This window comes from Oryctolagus cuniculus, chromosome 5, assembly GCF_964237555.1.
Source record: "Oryctolagus cuniculus chromosome 5, mOryCun1.1, whole genome shotgun sequence".
In the NCBI taxonomy this organism is placed as follows: domain Eukaryota; kingdom Metazoa; phylum Chordata; class Mammalia; order Lagomorpha; family Leporidae; genus Oryctolagus; species Oryctolagus cuniculus.
The window spans coordinates 66,520,831-66,543,321 of NC_091436.1; the positions used below are offsets into that span (position 1 = coordinate 66,520,831).

The following is a 22,491-nucleotide window of genomic DNA, read 5'->3' on the forward strand; positions in this document are numbered from 1 at the left end:
AGAAGACATGTAATTTAATTGGAACATAATGTCTGAATCTCCTTCCCTTAGTCTTAGTGATTATTTTTTTCCTCTTTGCGGTTACTTTTTGCCTATCTATCTTATATCTGTTACCAGGCTCAGGGATTGTTCTGGAAAAATGTTGCTGAGGCTCTTTTTCTATTATTGTTCTTGTCTCCTCACTGAGGCTTTCTAGCAGAAGACCCTTCTATTAACAGAGTATTTCATATATTCTTCAAATAGTTCATTTAATTCTGTAGTATATAGAACTATAGTATATAGTGTTTTGTATCTTCAAAGTATATGGTATTTATAGTATTTAGTGTTTTGTGTCCTCAAAAAATTGACAACAAAACTCAGGTAGGGTAGTAGGTAAAGCCTCAGCCTGCGATTGCCACCAGCATCCTATATGGGTGCCAATTCGTGTCTCAGCTGCTCTGCTTCTGATCCAGCTCCCTGTTAATGGCATGGGAAAGTAGTGGAAGATGGCCCAAGTGTCTCAGGGAGACTTGGATGAAGCTCCTGGTTGTGGCCATCCGGGAAGTGAACCAGTGGATGGAAGATACCTTTCTTCATCTCTCTTTCTCTCTTTCTCTCTTTCTCTCTGTCTCTCTCTCAGTCTGTGTGTGTGTGTGTGTGTGTGTGTGTGTTTCTTCTTTTTCTGTAACTCTTGACTTTCAAATAAATAAATAAATCTTAAAAAAACCCAAAACACTCAGATAGGAGTAGGTAGGACTTTCCTAGGATAGGCTATAAAAGATTTTGTATTCCAACTGACATCTTCTCTCTTTTTAAACGTTTTCATAAATTTTATTTTTTATTTTTATTTATGAGAGAAAGTCAGAGAAAGATTTTCTATCCGCAAGTTCACTTCCTAAACGCTCTTAACAGCTTAGACTGGGCCAGGCTGAAGCCAGCACTGGGAACTCTGTCCAGGTCTCCCATGTGGTGATAGGACCCAAGAATTTGAGCTATCACCTGCTGCCTACCAGAGTGCACATTAGCAGGAAGCTGAAATTGTAAACAAAGCCAGGACTTCAGAAAACAGGCACTCCAAAATGGGATGCAGGTGTCCGAAGTGGCACCTTAATTGCTGTACCAAATGCCAGTTCCCAAGTTTTCATTTGCAAATTGATAATTTATAGTTGTATGTATTTTAAGAGTACGAAGTGATCTTGTGCCTTATGAATAAATCCTGGATTGATTAAATCAAGCTAATTAATATGCACATTACATATATTGCTTAATCATTTTTATATTATGAATATTAGTTCATTTAATACCTTAGAATAAAATGAGGGTTTAGACTTGATATTTGTGAATGTATTTTATATGTAATTATAGATATATTTTATAATATTTAAAATAATATATTTTATTATATATACCTTATATATTTAACGTATTTGAGAAGTAGAGAGCTAGAGCTCCTATCTTATGACTTACTTTCCAAATGATTGCAAAGGCCAGGGAACTGAAGCTGGGAGACAGGACTGTAATCCAGGTCTCCGCTGTGAGTGGCAAGAACCCAACTACTTCAGCAGTCAATCACTGTTGGTTGCTAGGATCACAACCACTAGGAAGTTGGAATTGGGAGCCAGGCTGGAATCAAACTTACATACTCCCTTATGGGATGCTGGCATCTCAACCAGTGTCCAAACCACTAGACCAAATTCTTGCCCCAGACTTGATTTAAATTTAATATTTAGTTTTGCAATTTTTGGCAAGTATTTTGTAAAGATATGTACTTATGGAATACTGCACAGTGGTAAAAAAAAAATGAAATCCAGTCATTTGCAGCAAAATGGAGGAATCTGGAAAACATCCTTTCAGCAGGGAGGTGGAAGTAGAACGGCTAGGCTCAAACTAGAACTCTGGTATGAGATGCTGACATTGTAAGCAGTGTCTTAACCAACCACAGTGACAACTCCACATGTATATGATGTAGTTACGCAAGAATATAAAGTTGTTTGGGTACCTTTATAGGTAGTGGGTATGTAGCCAGTATATTTCTGTACAACATGAACAGCTGGAATGTTAGTGTGTAATGTAGTGTGTGTTCATAATAATTGTATGGTCAAGGGACTGTTAATTTGTTTTATTCTGTTTTAAGATGTACTGATTAAAGAGGCAGGGAATCATATTTTAGAAGCAGTTTGATTTAGATTTTTCTATTAAGTTATCTTTCAGCTACCTGGAAATTCTGACTGAACAATTCAGGGTTTATGATGGCTAGGATTTTATTATTCTACTGAAAAGTAATTTAGGCCATGAGCCATCTACATTTAAATTACTTAATTAGTATTAAGACTATTATGGAAAGGACCTGATTTTCACAACTTGATATCTAATAAAACTAGATCACTAGAATAAATGTGGAAAATAATATCAGAGTGAGTTGAAGAAAAAGTCAGAGGAAAGATTGGTATGCTTGTAAAATGATTTTAAATATAGAATGTATGAAGAAATAGAAAATAACTGGTAAAAAAAAAAGAAGGAGTACTATTCTGATAAAATGGAGTTAAAATAAGTAAAATTCACTCGAGCAATTCACACATTTTATTTTCATACACATGTTTGATTAAAGTCTTGAAAAATGATTATCAAATATCACTTTAGAGAGGCTGGCATTGTGGCACAGCAGGTTGGGCCTGCCTGTGACTCCAGCATCTCATGTGGGTGCTCCTTTGAGTCCTGGCTGCTCCACATCAGATCCAACCCCCTGCTAATATGCCTGGGAAAGCAGTGGAGGAAGGTCCTCTGCCTGCCCTTGTGGGAGATGCAGATGAAGCTCCTGGCTCCTGGCTTTGGCCTTGGGTTCCTTGGGCTCCTTGGGCTACTGTGGCCATTTGGAGAATAAACCAGCATATGGAAAATTCTGTGTAACACTGCCTTTCAAATAAATAAATTAAATCTTTAAAAAAGTAATACTTTAGAATTATAAAATCAAAACCTCTTGGGAAATCTTTTATAGGGAAAATAGGATCTTATATAATACCTTAAACATACAGGTATATAATTAATGAATGAATGGCACAGAAAAGTTTTGATACATCCAGTAAAGTTTTAATGAGGGCAGACATAAACAGGTAATCATGCTGATGTCACTGCTGTTGTTACTTGTAAGGATGTTATATATGTTATTTTGCAGGTTGAACACTAGAAACTGGTGAATTTAGTACATGTTTCTATTTGTTTAGTATACATTTCTGTCTCCCTTTCTATATTAACTCCCTCTGTTACTTGTAGAAACTGGTTAATTCCTGTATAAGGAAGAAAAACCTTTGGGTAGCATCAAGTGGGATTAATAGCATAAAGTGGGTAGAAGTGCCCTGGATAGCAGAGATGGCAGCTTTTCATCGCAGTAAATTGCACAAGGGAGCCTTGTGAATGTCATGTACATGGTATAATTCAGCAAAGCAATATTTATAACTGTAGACTGGCTGGCACCACGGCTCAATAGGCTAATTCTCTGCCTGTGGTGCCAGCACCCTGGGTTCTAGTCCCAGTCAGGGCGCTGGATTCTGTCCCGGTTGCTCCTCTTCCAGGCCAGCTCTCTGCTGTGGCCCGGGAAGGCAGTGGAGGATGGCCCAAGTCCTTGGGCCCTGCACCCGCTTGGGAGACCAGGAGAAGCACCTGGCTCCTGACTTTGGATCAGCACAGTGCGCCGGCCACAGCTTGCCGGCCGCAGTGTGCTGGCCGCAGCGGCCATTGAGGGGTGAACCAACGGAAAAGGAAGACCTTTCTCTCTGTCTCTCTCACTGTCCACTCTGCCTGTCAAAACAAAACAAAACAAACAAACAAAAAATAACTGTAGACCAAAAATTCTTTTTTATAGGCTGAATACGTCCAGCTTGTTACTGAACTTCGAATGACAAGAGCCATTCAGCCTCAGATCAATGCTTTTCTACAGGGCTTTCATATGTTCATTCCACCCTCCCTCATACAGCTTTTTGATGAATATGAATTGGTAAGAAAAACATGGCTCTTTTGTTGTTACTGATTTCATAGTTGTTACTAATAAAACTGCAGTTGATGTAGTTCAGAAGTTGTTGGAGTATATAATGAAAGGAATAGTATATAATGAGACATTGCAGTTCAGTGTTCATATTTAGAGATTTGTTACAAGATTTTTGGTTGTACTTCTCTTACACTTAGAATCAGAGTAGGAATAATATGAAATATGGTGGGGCGTTTGATAAAAATGGAATATATTTCTGGTGTCTTCTGTGTAGAACATGTTGAAGGTCAGTCTCCCTATAAAACTATATTCCACTTTATTACTGAGTTTATTTGGCCACGTGAAGTAGAGGCTGCTGATACTAACTACTTTTTCTTCCAAAAACAATTAAAAGGAATTTTTCTTGTTGTATTAAATTCTCTACTGAAAACCTCTGTGGAGGTTCACTCTCTTTGCTGTAGTCTAATGTCTCATGAATATTTTGTTTTACTCCTTTAATTTGCCTTCCTTTTATGGTGATCTAATAGGATTTCTAACTTTTTATGATTTTGGAGGAAATATTTATTTATTTATATGAAAGGCAGAGTTATAGGGAGAGAAGGAGATACAGATCTTCTTCCATTTGCTGGTTCACTCTCCAAATGGCCACAGTGGCCAGGACTGGCCCAAGCTGAAGCCAGGAGCCAGGAGTTTCATCTAGGTCTCCCATATGAGTAGCAGGGCCTGAGTGCTTATACCATCTTCCACTGGTTTTCCCAAGTACATTAGCAGGGAGCTGGACTGGAAGTGGAACAGCTGGGATATGAACCAGTGCACGTGTGGGATGTTGGCATTGCAAGTGGCACCTTAACCTGCTGTGCTACAACGCCAGCCCCTAATTTTATATGATTTATATACAGATTTTGTTAATTTCCCTTTTTGTATTTTTTGGTAATATATTATTTTCAAACACTTTGAGTTGTCTGAATCCTTAATAAAACATAGTATTTTAAATGGAGTACAGCTACTTTTTTTTTTTTTTTTTTTTGACAGGCAGAGTGGACAGTGAGAGAGAGAGACAGAGAGAAAGGTCTTCCTTTTGCCATTGGTTCACCCTCCAATGGCCGCTGCAGCTGGCGTGCTGTGGCCGGCGCACCACGCTGATCCGATGGCAGAAGCCAGGTACTTCTCCTGGTCTCCCATGGGGTACAGGGCCCAAGGACTTGGGCCATCCTCCACTGCACTCCCTGGCCACAGCAGAGAGCTGGCCTGGAAGAGGGGCAACCGGGACAGAATCCGGCGCCCCGACTGGGACTAGAACCCGGTGTGCCGGCGCCGCAAGGTAGAGGATTAGCCTAGTGAGCCGTGGCGCCGGCCTACAGCTACTTTCTTATTTTATTTTATTTATTTTTGACAGGCACAGTTAGACAGTGAGAGAGAGAGAAAGGTCTTCCTTCCATTGATTCACCCCCAAAATGGCCACTACGGCTGGCGCGCTGTGCCAATCCGAAGCCAGGAGCCAGGTGCTTCCTCCTGATCTCCCATGCAGGTACACATCCTCCACTGCCTTGCCAGGCCACAGCAAAGAGCTGGACTGGAAGAGGAGCAACCAGGACAGAATCCAGTGCCCCAACGGGGACTAGAACCCGGAGTGCCGGTTCCGCAGGTGGAGGATTAGCCAAGTGAGCCATGGCGCTGGCCTTTTTTTCCTTTTTTTAAAGATTTATTTATTTGAAAGGCAGAGTTACAGAGAGAGAGAGGGAGAGACACAGTGAAAGAGAGAGATCTTTGATCTGCTGGTTCACTCCACAAATGGCTGCAGCAGCGCAGAGCTGGGCCAGTCTGAAGCCAGGAGCCAAGAGCTTCTTCCAGGTCTCCTGTGTGGGTGCAGAAGCCCACGTACTTGGGCCGTCCTCCTCTGCTTTCCCAGGCACATAAGCAGGGAGCTGTACTGGAAATGGAGCAGCCGGGATACTAACTGATGCCCATTATGGGATGCCCACATTGCAGATGGCAGCTTTATCCACAAACCACAATGCTGGCCTCTTCTTTTCTTCCTTTTTTTTTTTTTTTTTTTTGCAAGTTTAAGAGAATATACTCCCCAAATGCCTGCTATGAATTCAATCAAGATCTCAGATAGGTGGGAGGAATTCAATTAAACCATCACCACTACCTCCCAGGGGCAGCATTGGCAGGAAGCTGGAGTCAGGAGCTGGATCTTGATAGATCTGATATTATACTCAGGTACTCTGACATGGAATCAGGCATTTTTGCTGCAAGATTAAGCACCTCTTAAAGTTTGCCTAGTTTTGGACTGTGTGTAAATTATAGAAGAAGTACAGCTTTTATTTTGTGAGAATCATATATTTGTTGCATGCAATTACAGTTTTTTCATTTTCATTGCTGTGTAGTGTTTTATCATGTCAGTTTTGTCTTGTGTGTCTACTCTTGAACGTTCAGTGAGTTCTTTTCAGTTCTAGAGTATTTCATGTAGTGCTGCTGCAGACATTGTAGTGTGCCGTTAGGAGAACTTATGTGTACGTTCTGTGGTTACATATGCATACCCTGGAGTGGAATTGCCAGGATGCAGGGGGCTCATGTATTTCACTTTAGTAGTAACTAGCAAATAGTTTTCCAAAGTAGTGTTTCAGTTTACACTCCCACCAGTAAATCTGACAGTTCTGGGTGTTGTACATCCTCATTATTATTTTATGTTTTCTACCTTATTCATCATTTTCATCATTCTGATGGATCAGTAGTCTTTCTTTGTGATACTAATTTCTATTTTCCTGAGGAGCAACAAAATTGAGTACCTTTGTGTACTCTGTTTTTGAAGTCTGTGTAGGAAATTTGTCTCTATTGTGCTTTTTTTTTTAACTGATATATATGATTCTTTATGTATTCTTTATATGAGTCGGTTGTCAGCTGTATGTACTGTGAATATCTTCTATTTTGGTGTCTTTCAATGAATGAAAATTTTTATTTTAACACAGTTTAGTTTTTCAATTTTTTTGTGTGTGTTTGTTCATTTTAATGCATGGAGCTTTTTGTGTCCTGTTTAAGAAACTTTCTTTCTCCAAAGTCATGAAGATATTTTCCCATGTTTTCCTCTGAAAGCTTTATTCCTTTATCTTTCACATTTAGGTCTGCTACTGGTGAGTTTTTAATTGTGTTTCTTAAATTAGAAGTTAGGTCAGGTTTCCTAGTTTGTGTTGGACTCTGGCTTTAAAAGCTGAACTGATTCAGATTGTTGGTTTATTTTGGAAGAACAATATTGTAGGAATGCCCCTGAATTACACAGTGATAATTATTAAGCATTTAGTGTTTGCTAGGTGCTTAGTATCTATTAAAATCTTCACAGCTAACCTCCTAACTTCAGACTATCATTATAAGAGCGTATAAATCTTTTGCCTTTTACTATCATTATCCTCATTTGGTGGATAAGAAAACTACGCCAAAGAAGGTATGGTTTTAGAATCTTTGCGTCTTTTATAAGGACCCTGCTACACTGAAAGAAGAAACTTTTTAAATATTTATTGGGAATATTTTAGCTAGATATACCCCTGAGTTAAAGAATTCTAGGGTTTTAGTGAGGAGAAGGCATTGGATGGAAGTTAAACCAAGTCAAGCAATGATTATCAGGCTGAAAAATGGTGACAACAGTTTTTTCATTAATACATTTATATTTTAGTTGAGGGGTTCCTACCAATTGTCTGAGGGACTGTACTGCTCGTGAATTTATCCATGATGGTACCAGAATATAAAGACATTGAGTCATGTGAACACTGGGTAAGCTTACTACTGTGAACATTTCCATGACTCAGTTTCTGACCACTAATGTGGGTTATATATATGCCTGGTTGAAGTAGACAGATCAATTATTTTATTATATTTTTGAAAAATAAATTATTAGTTGAGATGTAAAATATTTTTATTATATAACTCTTTCCTATCTGCCAGTCCACTATCCAAATATCTACAGTGGTCCTAAAATGGGAGCTGGAAGCTCTTGGGAGCCAGGCCTCCCACATGAGTGATAGGAACCCAATCAGTTGAGCCATCACTGCTGCCTTTCAGGGTCTACATTAGCAGGAAGCTGGAGTCAGGAGCACAGCCAGTTATTGAACTAAGGACCAGTATGGGACAAAGGTGTCTTAACCAGTGTCTCAACCACTAGGCCAGATGCCCACCCTGTCTGTACTTTTCATGTGGAGTTCTCATTTCATTCACTTGTTTTCAGCCAGTGACATTTTTTGCCCAGTTGTTATACAAGATAAGCAAGATCTTTATTTGTCTTCACAAAAGAATCGTAGCAAATAGTATAATGTTTAAGTGCTTCAAATTTATTGAGAATATAGTCCCAGTCATTTTTTTCATAATTATTAACAACAGCATACTTAACGTTATTACAAGCTTATCATCAGTGTAGAATGGAAAAGAATTAAATTTCGTTAAGTTAAGATCGTGTAAAATTGATCCTCACTCCCTTTTGGCAAATCTGTATCAGGGTCCTGCCAGGAAACAGAATTCTCCCAGGTGGTTCAAATAAACTTTAACAAAGAGACTATTACAAACATGCTTATTAAGAATAACAAGTTGTGGGTCTAGCCTTGTGGTATAGTGAGTAAAGCCACTGCCTGCAATGCCAACATTTCATATGAGCGCCAGTTCATGTCTCGGGTGCTCCACTTCTGATCCAGTTCCCTGCAGAAATGGCCCAAGTGTTTGGGCCCTTGCCTCCCACATGAGAGACCCAGATGAAGCTTCTGGTTTCAGTTGAACCCAGCGCTGGGTTACAGCCTTCTGGGGAGTGAACCAGCAGATGGAAGATATCTCTCTCTGTCCCCCTCTCTGTATATCTCTGACTTTCAAAATAAATAAATAGATCTTTAAAAAATAAAGTAAACCTGTTCTCGTTAGGCATCCAGAGACTGGCAGTAGTTATTGTGAAGAACCTTGTGAGAGCTTGAACTGCTAAAGAGGGACTACCTGGTGGTATTGGTAGTTGAGGAAACCTGGCTATTGCAAAAGTGTGGTGCTGAAGCAGGGCAGGAACAGAGAATATCCTCTGTCCTCACCTCTGTACTTCTCCTAGGTATTTACGTTTCCGAGTGGTCAAACGCACCCTGAATCAAGGGGGCCACTCTGCAGTGCAAATGAAGGTGGACAATGTATTTTGGGCTGATAAATGGAGACTGGCTAGGACATCTTTACTGATTAAGAATATTTAAAATGCTGTGGCAAAGAGGACTAAAACATACACTATATTAGCAAGTTCTAAAACTTCTTGTAATTGGAAACCTTTACAACAAAATAGTTTTTGTTTATGTAGATTATGTCAGTATTTCTTATATTTGAAATTAAAATATATAAAATATTCACATAAAGCAAATCAGTCTTTTGCATATTAACATAAATAACACTTTAAAAAATGAAATCTACATATTCCAGGATAAAACAAAAATAGAAGAGTGGAATTTATATTGTCTTCTTACTACAAAACAATGAAATTCTCTTCTGCTTCTGCATATAAACAGTTATGTTATATTGTTTGGTTGAAGTATATGAAGAAACCCAACCTCACACAGATTAAGTTAAACAAGGTTATTTAGATTTTAAAAACCTTGAAGAGTTCTCAGATATTGCCTTACATTGATCTTATACAGAGCACACACTCAGCTGGTTAGGTATATGTTCTGAAAAGTTGCTGTAGGAGATAAGATTCCATGCCACTTTGTATCTATGACCCTGTAATAATAAACCATGCCATTCTGACTTGTCTCTGTAAGTAAGTGTAGGCTAGTCATTACCTGTCCTCACTGTATAAGCATATCCAACCATGAGATAGGGGTTGACACAGTGATGTGCAAAAACTCTCTTCTTGCCCTCTTTTCCCTTAGGAAACCCAATGGTAAATAGTTTGACATTCTTGATTTCATTTTTAGTTATAAGATTAAGATTGTGTGTGTGTGTATGTGTGTGTTTGATAAGTTTCCTGAGGGGGAAAAATCTATCAAAGATTATTAGGAAAATTACATAGTTTTCTCATCTTGGGGAATGTTAACTTTCAAAGTTCTGAATTAATCAAAAACATAGTTTCTGAAAGGCCTAACTCCTTTTTAAAAAATAACTATTTGTATTATATTACCTCTTCTTTCTGAGTGATAAAGATTTATTAGTGAGTTTTCCCTTTATTTAATCCAGTATTTATTCAGTGGTTGTCACTTTCATGTTGAGAATGTGCATACAGTCTCCTTAAAAAAACTTAACAAGTTTCCAAGGAAGCATAAAATAAAAATAAAGTAAACCAAAGATAATGTCCATAAACTATTATACATATAAGCTGCTGTTACATATATATTTCTGTATAAACACATAAACTCTTACTATGTTTTTGTTAAAATATCTCAAGGTGGAGGCATCTCCAGATCTGAATGTTTGAAATTATCTGTAACAGGGATTTTCTCCTAGGTAGTGCTTGTTATTGATAACATGCAGGAACTGGCACAAAAATAAATCAGTTTTGCATGGGATTAGTTTCTAATTAAGGCAAATTTACTGTTTAAATTTAATACTTTTTTTTCCCAAAGAAGATTAATGAAATATTCTTCTTCTTCCCCAAAGGAGCTACTGCTTTCTGGCATGCCAGAAATTGATGTGAGTGATTGGATAAAAAATACTGAATACACAAGTGGCTATGAAAGAGAAGATCTGGTTATTCAGGTAAAGTCTCTCTAGAGCTTAGAATGAAGTTAAGTTTTGCCATTTAATTTTGTAAGCTTTTCAGCACTACTAGATGAGAACGTATGTTAATTAACAAAGTAAAGTTTTCCCCTAAATTCTTCTTGTGGGAATATTGCATACGAAAGCTTTGTATGAAATCATTTTTGATAAATGAGTTTCAGAGACTAAAATATGCTTTATGAATATTGCATATTTTCCTGGTATTAAGAAGCCTATAGTTGCTTTGAGATATGAGCTAAGTTGATTTTTTTGTTGTTGTTAGTGGTTCTGGGAAGTTGTGGAAGACATTACTCAAGAGGAGAGAGTTCTTCTCTTACAGTTTGTTACCGGCAGGTAAGAAGTGCTTCTGTGACAACACAAAGAATTTAATGCATTTTGTTTCTAATGGCTTAGAAAATAATAAATGAAAAATGACTAATCTGAATTGTGACTTACCTCCCTTTCTATTACTGTAGGTAATGAGCAAAGATTTATTTAGATATTAAAAGTAAAGCATTTATAATAATGTCTAATAAATATTTAATATATTAAAAATGACAGTTCTAGTCAGGGGTATCAGTATATTATACTTTATATTTTTATACTCTTTTTCCCCAAATTGTTTTATTAATTTTTGGTAACAGACAAGATTTGTACATTTTATAGGGTGCGATGCTATATTTCACTTACATAGCATGAACCAATGAAACCAGGCAACTAGCTTTTTCATTTCTGTATCTTTGTGTTTGGAGCCTACCAGTTCTTCACTTCCAGTTCTTTTTACAGTATAAAATACATTATTGTGAACTAGAATTGCCCAACTGTGTTATAGGACACTAGAACTTGTTAATTATGACTATTTTGGTATTCCTTACCCAACTTCCCTCCATCTTTCCCCCCTATCCCTTGCCAACTTCTAATATAATCACTATGCTAAATTCAAATCAATTATTGTTTTTTAACTTCCACAAGTGAGAGGAAATATATTGTATTTTGTCTTTCCGTGTCTGGCTTGCTTTAGCAAGTGTAATGATATACATTTCCATCTACTTTTCTGCAGATATCAGGATTTCATTCTTTTTTTGCTGCCTGAGTAGTATTCTATTCTGTCTGTATACCATATTTTCTTTTTCTAATCATCCATTCATGGACACCTATGTTGATTATATATCTTGGTTATATATGTGAATAGTACTGTAATGAACATGGAAGTATAGGCATCTTCCATATGCTGAATTCATTTCCTACAGATGTATAACCAGAACTGGGATAACTGGGTCATATAGTAGATACAATTTTAGTTTTTTGAGGAACCTCTATATAGTTCTTCATAATGGCTAATTTGCATTCCTACCAGCAGTGTATAAGAGTTCCCTTTTCTCCATATCCTCATAATCATTTGTTATTTTTGTCTTTTTTGAATTAGTCATTCTAACTGGAGTGAGATTATACCGCATTGTGATTTTGATTTCCATTTCACTGATGGCTAGTGATTTTGAATATTTTTTCATGTATTTGTTGGCCATTTGTATTTCTTCTGAGAAGTGACTGTTCAGGGCTTTGTCCATTTCTTAACTGGATTGTTCACTTTTTGTTGTTGAGTTTTTTGAGTTCCTGATATATTCTGGGTGTTAATGTTTCATCAGATATATATTGTGAAAATATTTTCTCTCATTCTGTCAGTTGCCTCTTCACTGTTTTCTTTTGCTGTAAAGAAGCTTTTAGTTTGATAGAATCTCAGTGATCTGTTTTTGTTTCATTTGCCTGTGTTTGGGGAGTCTTATAAAAATCATTGCCATTTCAATGTCTTGAAGTGTTTCCCTGTGTTTTCTTTCAGCAGTTTCATATTTTCATGTCATACATTTAGATCTTTGAACCATTTAACATTTCATTTTTTTAATAGAGTTTGTGTGGGAGCCAAGCATAAATCTTCTATATATAGATATCCAGTTTTCCCAATATGATTTATTGAAGAGACTGTCCTTCACCAGTATTTGTTTTTTGCACATTGTCAAAGATCAGTAAATACATGGATTCATTTCTGGGATCTCTGTTCTGTTCCAGTAGTCCATGTATCTGTTTTTCTGCCACTACTATGCTGTTTGGGTTTTATTATCTCTGTAATATGTCTTGAAATTTGGTATTGTGTTGCCTCTGTTTTTATTCTTTAAAATTCAAGATTGCTTTGTTTTTGATCTTTTGTGCTTCAGCATGAATTTTAGGATTTTTTTTTCTAGTTTTGTGAACCATGTCATCTTTTTTTTTTTTTTTTTGGTGTAGATTGTGTTAAATATGTAAATTGCTTTGAGTAATATGGACATTTTAACAATTGTAATTCTTCTAATCCATGAACATGGGAGGTTATTCCATGTTTTTGTGTTTCAATTTCTTTTTATCAGTGTTTTGTAATTTTCAATGAACCGTTCTTTCACATCCTTGGTTAAATTTATTCCAAGTATTTTTGTTATTGTGAATGGGATTGCTATTATAATTTCCTTCTCAGAGGAAATTTTATTGGTTTATAAAAGTGCTCTGATTAATTTTGTGTCCCACAACTTTAGTAAATTCACTGAACAGTTCTGGATTTCTGTCTCATAAGGATTGTGTCATCAGCAAACAGGGATAATGTAATGTCTTCTTTTCCTATTCATGTGCTTTTTCTTTCTCTTGCCTGATGGGTCTGGCTAAAACTTCAGTATCATATTGAATAAAAAAATGAAAACAGATATTGTTGTCTGGTTCCAGATCTTAAAGGAAATGCTGTCAGCTTTTCCCCATTTAATATGATGTTGGCTGTGGGTTTGTCATATGTGGCCTTTATTGTGTTGAGGTATGTTCCCTCTATACTTAATTTGTTCAAGGTTGTTATCATGAAATGATGTTAAACTTTATTGAATACTTTTCATGTAATCCTATGATTTTATTTATTTTTTCATTTAATGAATGCATTTTTACATAGATACTTTAGGAATACAGTGGTTCTTTCCGCCATCCCCCCCACCCCACTCCCTTCCTGCCTCCCATTCCCTCTCCCATCTCCTTCTTCTTTATGGATCATTTTTAGTATGACTTTATAGAGGACCCAGATAATCCTATGATTTTTATCCTTTATTTCTTTATTCTATAAATATAATGTGGTACATTTGTTGATTTGCATAGGTTGAATCTTTCCTAAATCTGTGGTTACATCCATTTTATTATGAGGATTGATCTTTTTGATGTGATGTTGGATTTGATTTACTACTGTTTTGTTGCATATTTTTCCATCTGTTTATCAGGGATCATAGTGTATAGTTTTTTTGCTTGTGTCTTTGGTTTTGAAATTAAGGTAATATTGGCCTCATGGAATAAATTTGGAAGGGTTCCTCATTTCAATTTTTTTAGAATAATTAGAAAAGAATTGGTGTTAATTCTTCCTTAAAAATTTGGTAGACTGCAGCATTGAAGCCATCTGGTCCTAAGCTTTTCTTTGTTGGGAGACTTGATTACTTATTCAGTCTTGTTACTCATTATTGGTCTTTTCAGATTTTCTGATTTCATAGTTCGATTTTAGTATCCAGATATTTATCCGTTTTTTCCCCTTGGTTTTCCAATGTGTTGGTATATAGTTGTTCATAATAGTCCCTAATGATCCTTTGTGTTTCTGTAGTATCAGCTGATATATATCCTTTTTTGTCTCTGGTTTTATTTATTTGGGTCGTAGCTCTTTTTTCTTAGCTGTTTTAGGTAAAGGGTTATTGATTTATCTTTTCAAAAAACCTGCTCTGCATTTCACTGATATTTTGTATTATTTTTATAGTTTCTATGTAATTTATTTATGCTGTGATCTTTATTACTTCTTTCCTTCTACTAAGTTTGATTTTGCGTTTGTTTTAGTTCTTTGTTCTTTGATATGCATTAATTATTGATTGTTTATTTGATATCTTCCTTTTTAATGTAAATACTGCTAAAATGTATAAATGCTTCCTTTTAACTATGGCTTTTGCTATATTCTGTAAGTTTTGATGTGTTGTGTTTCCATTTACATTAGTTTTAAGGAAGTTTTAAATTTCTCTTTTTATTTCTTCAGAGACTTATTGTTCATTCTAGAAGTATATTGTTCAGTCTGCACGTATTTATATAATTTCTAGAGTTTCTTTTGTTACTGATTTTTAGTTTATTGTGATCAGAAAAAATTTTTGATATGGTTTTAAGATTTTAAAATTTCTTGAAACCAGTTTTATAACTTAATATGTAGTCTATCCTAGAGAATATTCCATGTGTTGATGAAAAGAATTTATATTCTGCAGCCATTGGATGGAATGCTTGGTAAATGTCTGTTAGTTCCATTTGGTCTGTACTGAAGTTTAACTCTGATGCTTCTTTGTTGATTTTTTGTTTGAATGTTCTGTCCATTGGTGAAAATAGAGTGTTGAATGTGGCTTATCTTTCCTTTTGGACCTTATAATATTTGTTTTATAAAATTGAGTTGACTGGCATGAAATCCATATAAATTTACCATTGTATCTTCTGTTGAATTGATCCCTTGGTCATTATATAGTAACCTTCTTTGCCTCTCATTACTTTTTTGTAAAATCTGTTTTATCTTATATAAGTACTGCTGCTCACTTTTGACTTTTTGCATAGAATTTCTTTTTTCCATTTTTTAAATTTTTGTCTATGTGTATCTTTACTGAAAAGTGTATTTGGGTGCCAGCGCAGTGGTGTAGCAGGTAAAGCCACCGCCTACAGTGCCAGCATCCCATATGGGCACCTGTTCAAGACCCGGCTGCTCCACTTCCAATTGAAAGAACTCTTTGCCTGTACCAGTGTTTTGCAGGATTTCCCCAGTGCTCTCTAACAATTTGATGGTATCTGGTCATAGGTTTAGGTCTTTAATCCATTTTGAATGGATTTTTAGGTAAGGTATAAAGTAGGAGTCCTACTTCATTCTTGTGCCTGTGGAAATCCAGTTTTCCCAGCACTGTTTGTTGAAGAGACTGTCCTTGCTCCAGGAATTGGTTTTAGATCCTTGATCAAATATAAGTTGGCTGTAGATGTTTGGATTGATTTCTGGCATTTCTGTTCTGTTCCATTGGTCTGTCCATCTGTTTTTGTACCAGTACCAGGCTGTTTTGATTATAACTACCTTATAAATATAACTACCTTAAAATATGGTATTGTGATTCCTCTGGCATTGTTTTTGTGGTATAAGATTGTTTTAGCTATTCAAGGTCTCCTGCGTTTCTAAATGAACTTCAGCATCATTTTGTCTAGATCTGAGAAGAATGACTTTGGTATTTTAATTGGTATTGCACTGAATCTATAAATCGCTTTTGGGAGAATGGACATTTTGATGATGTTGATTCTTCCAATCCATGAGCATGGAAGATTTTTCCATTTTGTGGTATCCTTTTCTATTTCTTTCCTTAAGATTTTGTAATTCTCATCATAGAGATCTTTGAAGTCCTTGGTTAAGTTTATCCCAAGGTATTTGATTGTTTTTGTGGCTATTGTGAATGGGATTGATCTTAGAAGTTCTTTCTTAGTCGTGGCATTGCCTGTGTTTACAAAGGCTGTTGATTTTTTTGCATTGATTTTCTATCCTGCTACTTTTCCAAACTCTTCTATGAGTTCCTTTGGATCCTCTAAATAAAGAATCATATCATCTGCAAAGAGGGATCATTTGACTTCTTCCTTCCCAATCTGTATCCCTTTAATTTCTTTTTCTTGCCTAATAGCTCTGGCTAGAACTTCCAGAACTAGGTTGAATAGCAGTGGTGAGAGTGGGCTTCCCTGTCTGGTACCAGATCTCAGTGGAAATGCTTCCAACTTTTCCCCATTCAATAGGATGTTGGCCATGGGTTTTTCATAGATTGCTTTGATTGCATTGAGGAATGTCCCTTCTATACACAGTTTGCTTAGAGTAGTAGCCTGAAGCACTGGTGGAATAGCAGCAGGAAGAGCCTGGAGGGAATGAGGCTTGAAGCCCCGTGGGGGAAAGTACACCAGGCTAACTAGAGGAGAGAAAAAAATAATAAAAGGGACCAGTACAGACACGATTCTGTCTCTCCACTCACCTTACAAAGGTGAGTGAGACAATAGAGCAGGTGCCATTTTGGACATATGTAACAGCTGTGCCAGCTCAGGACTGTGTGCCTACCCTCAGCCAAGCAGAAAAACATGACTCTAATGGGGAGAAATAATAGGAGACTAAGAACTAGTGAATGTGTGGTGCTTATGAACCAGAACTATGGGAAAAAAAAAAAAAAACTGAGGGTGTGGGGAGAACTCCTGGTGTGGCTGAGACATGAATAGTCTCAGTGGGAGACGCCACAAATTCGGGCGGCCTTGGTTATCTGGTGAGAGATATTGCAGAGGAATCTGAGCTTACACTGAGAACTGCACAGATCCTTTGTGTGGTCCTTGGGACAGAGCAGACAAATATTACACCCACTGGGGCTAGCAGTCAGGCACTGATTGCCATCGAGAAGAGCTTGGCTGAGCGGAATTACTTCCCTTCTGAATAAAAAAAGAGAGAGAGAAGATTTACCATGCCAAACCTGGGTGTGTCACCTTTGGTATACCCTTAACCCTGAAAAACTGAACAGAGCTCTCTGGCCACACCCACTACAAGCCTTTAGAGATTCACCAAAGGCAGACAAGCCACTTAATTTAGAGTCATAATATAACGAGGAAAAAAAAAAGAAGAAGAAACCAAAGAATAGCTCCACAATGCCAAACAGCAAATGCAGAAACCGAGGAAACAAGAACAAGGAAGACATCATGACACACCCAAATGAACATGACACTCCAATACAAAATTATGAAGATGATGAGATAGAAGAAATGCGAAATAAGGATTTCAAAAAATTTATGATAGGAATATTTAGAAGTTATCAAAACTAAATGCATTAACTACAGAAATCCTTACAGGACAGGACAGGAAATCACTCTTGTGAAAATGAAATCTTAAGGAGGAATCAAAATGAAATGAAGAATTTAGTAGAACATGAAATTAAGATATTGAAGAGAAACCAAAATGAAATGAAGAATTCAATAGAACAAATGAAACACACATTTGAGAGCCTTAAAAACAGAATCAGTGAGGTAGAAGAGAAAATAGTGGACTTAGAAGACAGAGCACAGGAAAGTATATAGTCAAACCAAAGAAAAGAAGAGGAAATTAGAAATCTAAAAACATTGTTGGGAGCCTACAGGATACTATTAAAAAAAAAACCCAGCATTTGGGTTCTAGGAGTTCCTGAAAGAATGGACAGAGAGAAGGGATTAGAAGGCCTTTTTAGTGAGATACTAGCAGAAAACTTCCCAGGTTTGGAGAAGGAAAGAGACATCCAAGTACAGGAAATACATATAATCCCCAATAAACATGACCAAAAGAGATCCTCACCACGACACGTTGTAATTAAACTCACCACAGTGAAACATAAAGAAAAGATTCTAAAATGTGCAAGAGAGAAACGTCAGATTACTCTCAGGGGAACTCCAATCAGACTCACAGCAGACTTCTCATAAGAAACCTTACAGGCTAGGAGGGAATGGTGAGATATAGCCTAAGTACTAAGAGAAAAAAAACTGCCATCCCAGAATATTGTATCCTGCAAAGCTCTCATTTGTGAATGAAGGTGAAATAAAGGCCTTTCATAGCAAACAGAAATTGAAAGAATTTGTTGCCACTCGTCCAGCCCTGCAAAAGATGCTTAAAGATGTGTTACACACAGAAGCACAGAAACACAGCCATCAATACAAAAGAAGGTAAAGGAAGAAAACCTCCCAGTAAAAGATCACAGGAAGTTCAAAGCATAGATTAGAAATATCTTTGGAAAAATGGCAGGGCAAAGTTACATTGAATGGAAGTGGCCCCAACTCTCCAATTAAAAGACACAGACTGGCTGAATGGATTAAAAACCAAAACCCATATATTTGCTGTGTATAAGAAACACATCTTTCCAACAAAGATGCATGCAGACTGAAAGTGAAAGGTTGGAAAAAGATTTTCCATTTCAACAGAAATGAAAAAAGAGCGGGTGTAGCCATCTTAATATCAGACAAAATAAACTTTAACACAAAAACTGTTAAGAAAGACCAAGAGGGGCACTATATAATGATTAAGGGATCAATTCAACAGGAAGATGTAACTATTATAAACTTATATGCACCTAATTACAGCCGGTTTATTTAAAAGATATGTTAAGGAACTTAAAGGGAGACTTAAGACTCCAATACAGTAGTACAGGGGGACTTCAATACTCCACTTTCAGCAATAGTCAGATCAACTAGACAGAAGATCAACAAGGAAACAGTAGATTTAATCGACACTATAGCCCAAATGGATCTAACAGATATCTATAGAACTTTTCATCCTACACTTAAAGAATTAACATTCTTCTCAGCAGTACATGGAACCTTCTCTAGGATTGACCACATACTAGGCCATAAAGCAAGTCTCAGCAAATTTAAAAGAATTGAAATCATACCATGCAGCTTCTCAGACCACAGTGGAATGAAGCTGTGGACCCCCAATTTCCTATCTTGTTATCTAATCTAATCTGGCGCCCTCCTCCCTGACAGTCTGCACCTCCTGTGTCCTCTGTTTCTCCTCCTGATTTGCTCTTTCAGCATGGACTAGCCCCGTCTATGTTGGCCTCCTGGGTTTCCTGTGGTAAATATCCCGGGCTCTATCTCTGGCGTTTAACTTCTCTCCCTTTTAACTATCTATTTTGCCCCGCCTGCCTTGGAACGTCCTGTTGCTAAACTGCCATCTTAAAACCCCCCTAAGGGATTTTTCTAATCTCTTTTAAGTTAGTTTTTGTTAATGATATATGAAAGCAAATAATGGTAAATGGGGTCCACAGAGCTGCAAGTAGCAGCAGAAGGGGGAGACAGGTGAACTGCTTTTGAAGTTCCACATAGGGGAACAAAAAAAGAGAAGGTATATAAAGCAAAGAGAGATTGGGGACTCCAGCATCTCCTCACCCAGACCAGCAGCCGGCCAAGAGAAGCCATCTTGAAGGTTTACATTCTTCAACATAGGCCTTGGCCTATCAAGTACACACCCATCAAAAAAACAGCTCTTCGTTTTACTGATCTTTTGTAATTTTTTTGGATTCAGTTCTGTTGATTTTTTCTCTAATTTTAATTATTTCTCTTCTCCTACTAGATTTGGGTCTGGTTTGCTGCAGTTTTTTTTCTATCCTTGCGATGCATTGATAGCTCATTTGTTTGGTGCCTTTCCAATTTCTTGATGTAGGCACCTATTGCTATAAACTTTCCTCTTAACTCTGCTTTTATTGTATCCCATAAGTTTTGATATGTTGTATTGTTATCCTCATTTACTTCCAGAAAGTTTTTGATTCCTCTTTTGATTTCTTCTAGACGCACTGTTCATTCAGGAGCATGTTGTTCAGTCTCCATGTGTTTGCATATGCACTAGGGATTCCTGAGTTGCTACTTTCCAGCTGATAATCAATTTTCTCTGTACACCCTGTTGAAAAGACTGTCCTTTTCCTGTTGAATATCTTGGCATTCTTGTTAAAAATTATCTGACCTGTATGTGAGGGGTTATTTCTGGGCTCTTTGTTTATATGTCTGTCTTTATGCCAGCACTGTTTTGATTACTGTAGTTCATAGCAAGTTTGAAATCAGAATTTGAGCTGCCTTTGTTTTTCAAGATTGTTTTGGCTATTTAAGGTTCAGCATTAAAGTCAACCCAAATATGCTTTCTACTAAGAATTCTGTGTTAGAAGATATTTTAAATTGTAATCATGCTTCTTTTTTGAGTAGCACTTAATACTTACCTATTAAATGATTTTTTGTCAGCATTCTAATTTATCTAAAAAGCACTAAAGCATCTCATTTTAAAGTAACAAAACTTTGTCAAGGATCACTTGGTTTACTCAAGATAAATACATATCCAGACTAATTTGAAATACTTTCAGATGTATACACATTAAGAAGGTGTGATTACATTCTCTACAACCATGTACCCAATATTAAAATTTCTAATGATGTGTTATACTTAAATGTTAGCCTTTCTGTGGTGCTTTTATGTTAGGTGGTATTTTTAAAAAATGTGCTTGATATTCTTACTACCCCATAAATGTTGTTTTGTATATTTAAAAATATTCTGAAAGAAAATGCTTCTAATAAAGGTAAGGGAAATGTGAAGAATTTTATAGTTTTATGACTGTGAAAGCAAAGTAGAACAAAAAGCTTTTGAGCTTAGATATTTTTCACAAATAGGGAGATCATTTGGATTACATGTATGAGCTTTTGCTGCCTAAATTAACCAAACATTTGGTTTATTGAGCAAATATTTAATGACTATCTACTAGATGCCAGATATTTTGCTAACCAGAGGCATACAGATATAAATGTGACTTTGGGCCATCAAATTAATCCTAGTTAACTATTCGATATATGAAAGCAAATAATGGTAAATGCAGCATTCTAAATGCAATAATAGTGGTATTGGCATTGCCAGTTGAAAGCATGATATTATTTATGGAAACCTGGAAGTATATCTCCATGGAAGCCTTCTAAGTGGCCATAGAGCAACTTATAGTAATAACCTGGAGTTTTGCAAGTCTCAAAAATGTCATCTTGTCATCCTAATGTTAAATATATTCTTATCCTAACTTAGAACTTGAATTATTTATCAGAAAAATTATGCTTTCATGGTTACAACATATGAATTCTTAGTTCCAGGGTCCCGCATGGTGGATTTGCTAATATCATGGGTGGAAGTGGATTACAGAACTTCACAATCGCTGCTGTACCATATACCCCAAATCTTTTACCAACTTCAAGCACATGGTATGTTAAATTATTTATTTTAAATGCCTTGTAAATGATTTATTTTAAATGCATTGTGAAAGTATTGCATTTGATTTTGGTTTTCCTTTATTCATTTACTTAACTGGGAGGCAGAGAGATACAAGACAAACAGCACTCCCATCTACAGGGTTCACTCCCCAGATGCCCATCAAGGCTGGTGCTGGGCCAAGACCAAGCTGGGAACCAGGAAGTTGCTGGGCCAAGACCAAACTGGGAACCATAAGTCAATCCAGGACTCCCACATGGGTGGTAGAAGCCCAAGCACTTGGGTCACCTTCTATTGCTTTCCCAGGCCATAGCAGAGAGCTGGACCGGAAGAGGAGCAGCCGGGATCCAAACCCGGCACTTCAGCATGGGATGGGTGCGTCCTAACTGGCATTTTAACTATTAGGCTAACTAGCTGCTTCCTGGTTAATTCTGAGTGATCAAAGATCTGACTACAGTATTACTGCACTGAGAAGAAACCCTTGCGGCTGGTACTGTGGCATAGTAGCTTCCTCCGCCAGTGGCACCAGCATCCCATATGGGCACTGGTAAGTGTCCTGGCTGCACCTCTTCCAATCCAGCTCTGTGCTATGGCCTGGGAAGGCAGTAGAAGATGGCCCAAGTCCTTGGGCCTCTGCATCCACATGGGAGACCCAGAAGAAGCTCCTGGCTCCTAGCTTTGAATTGGCCCAGCTGCAGCCGTTGGATCCATTTGGGGAGTGAACCAGAGGAAGATCTTTCTCTCTGTCTTTCCCTCTCTTTGTTTGTAATTCTACCCCTCAAGTAAATAAATAAAAATCTTAAATAAAAAAACCTCTTAACTATGAACTCTATTTAGGATTTTGGAATCAGTGATGACAAATAAGTACTTATATAGTTATTTGTGCTCATTTTTTTGGGTAAGAAAATTTGAGGGAAATTCCTACCTACCTGTAACTTAATTGAACCTAGTTTAAGTATTACTAAAGTTACAATGTCATCAGTATCACTGATTTACACAGTCACTT

The 22,491-nt window shown here is 36.9% G+C and overlaps 1 protein-coding gene across 8 annotated transcripts in view; it reads left to right on the forward strand.

The window, feature by feature from the left end:
* The window catches only part of HACE1 (HECT domain and ankyrin repeat containing E3 ubiquitin protein ligase 1), a 154,158-nt gene that overhangs the window by 109,587 nt on the left and 22,080 nt on the right, over window positions 1-22,491 (forward strand). For 6 of the 8 annotated variants that reach the window (XM_051855409.2, XM_051855411.2, XM_051855408.2 and 3 more), the window contains 4 exons: window positions 3,839-3,970; window positions 10,565-10,663; window positions 10,947-11,017; window positions 21,365-21,478. In XM_051855409.2, coding sequence (XP_051711369.1) covers window positions 3,839-3,970; window positions 10,565-10,663; window positions 10,947-11,017; window positions 21,365-21,478 — 416 coding nt within the window. The remainder of the gene's footprint in view (window positions 1-3,838; window positions 3,971-10,564; window positions 10,664-10,946; window positions 11,018-21,364; window positions 21,479-22,491) is intronic. The other 2 variants (XM_051855413.2, XM_070073752.1) reach the window with 1 other exon arrangement.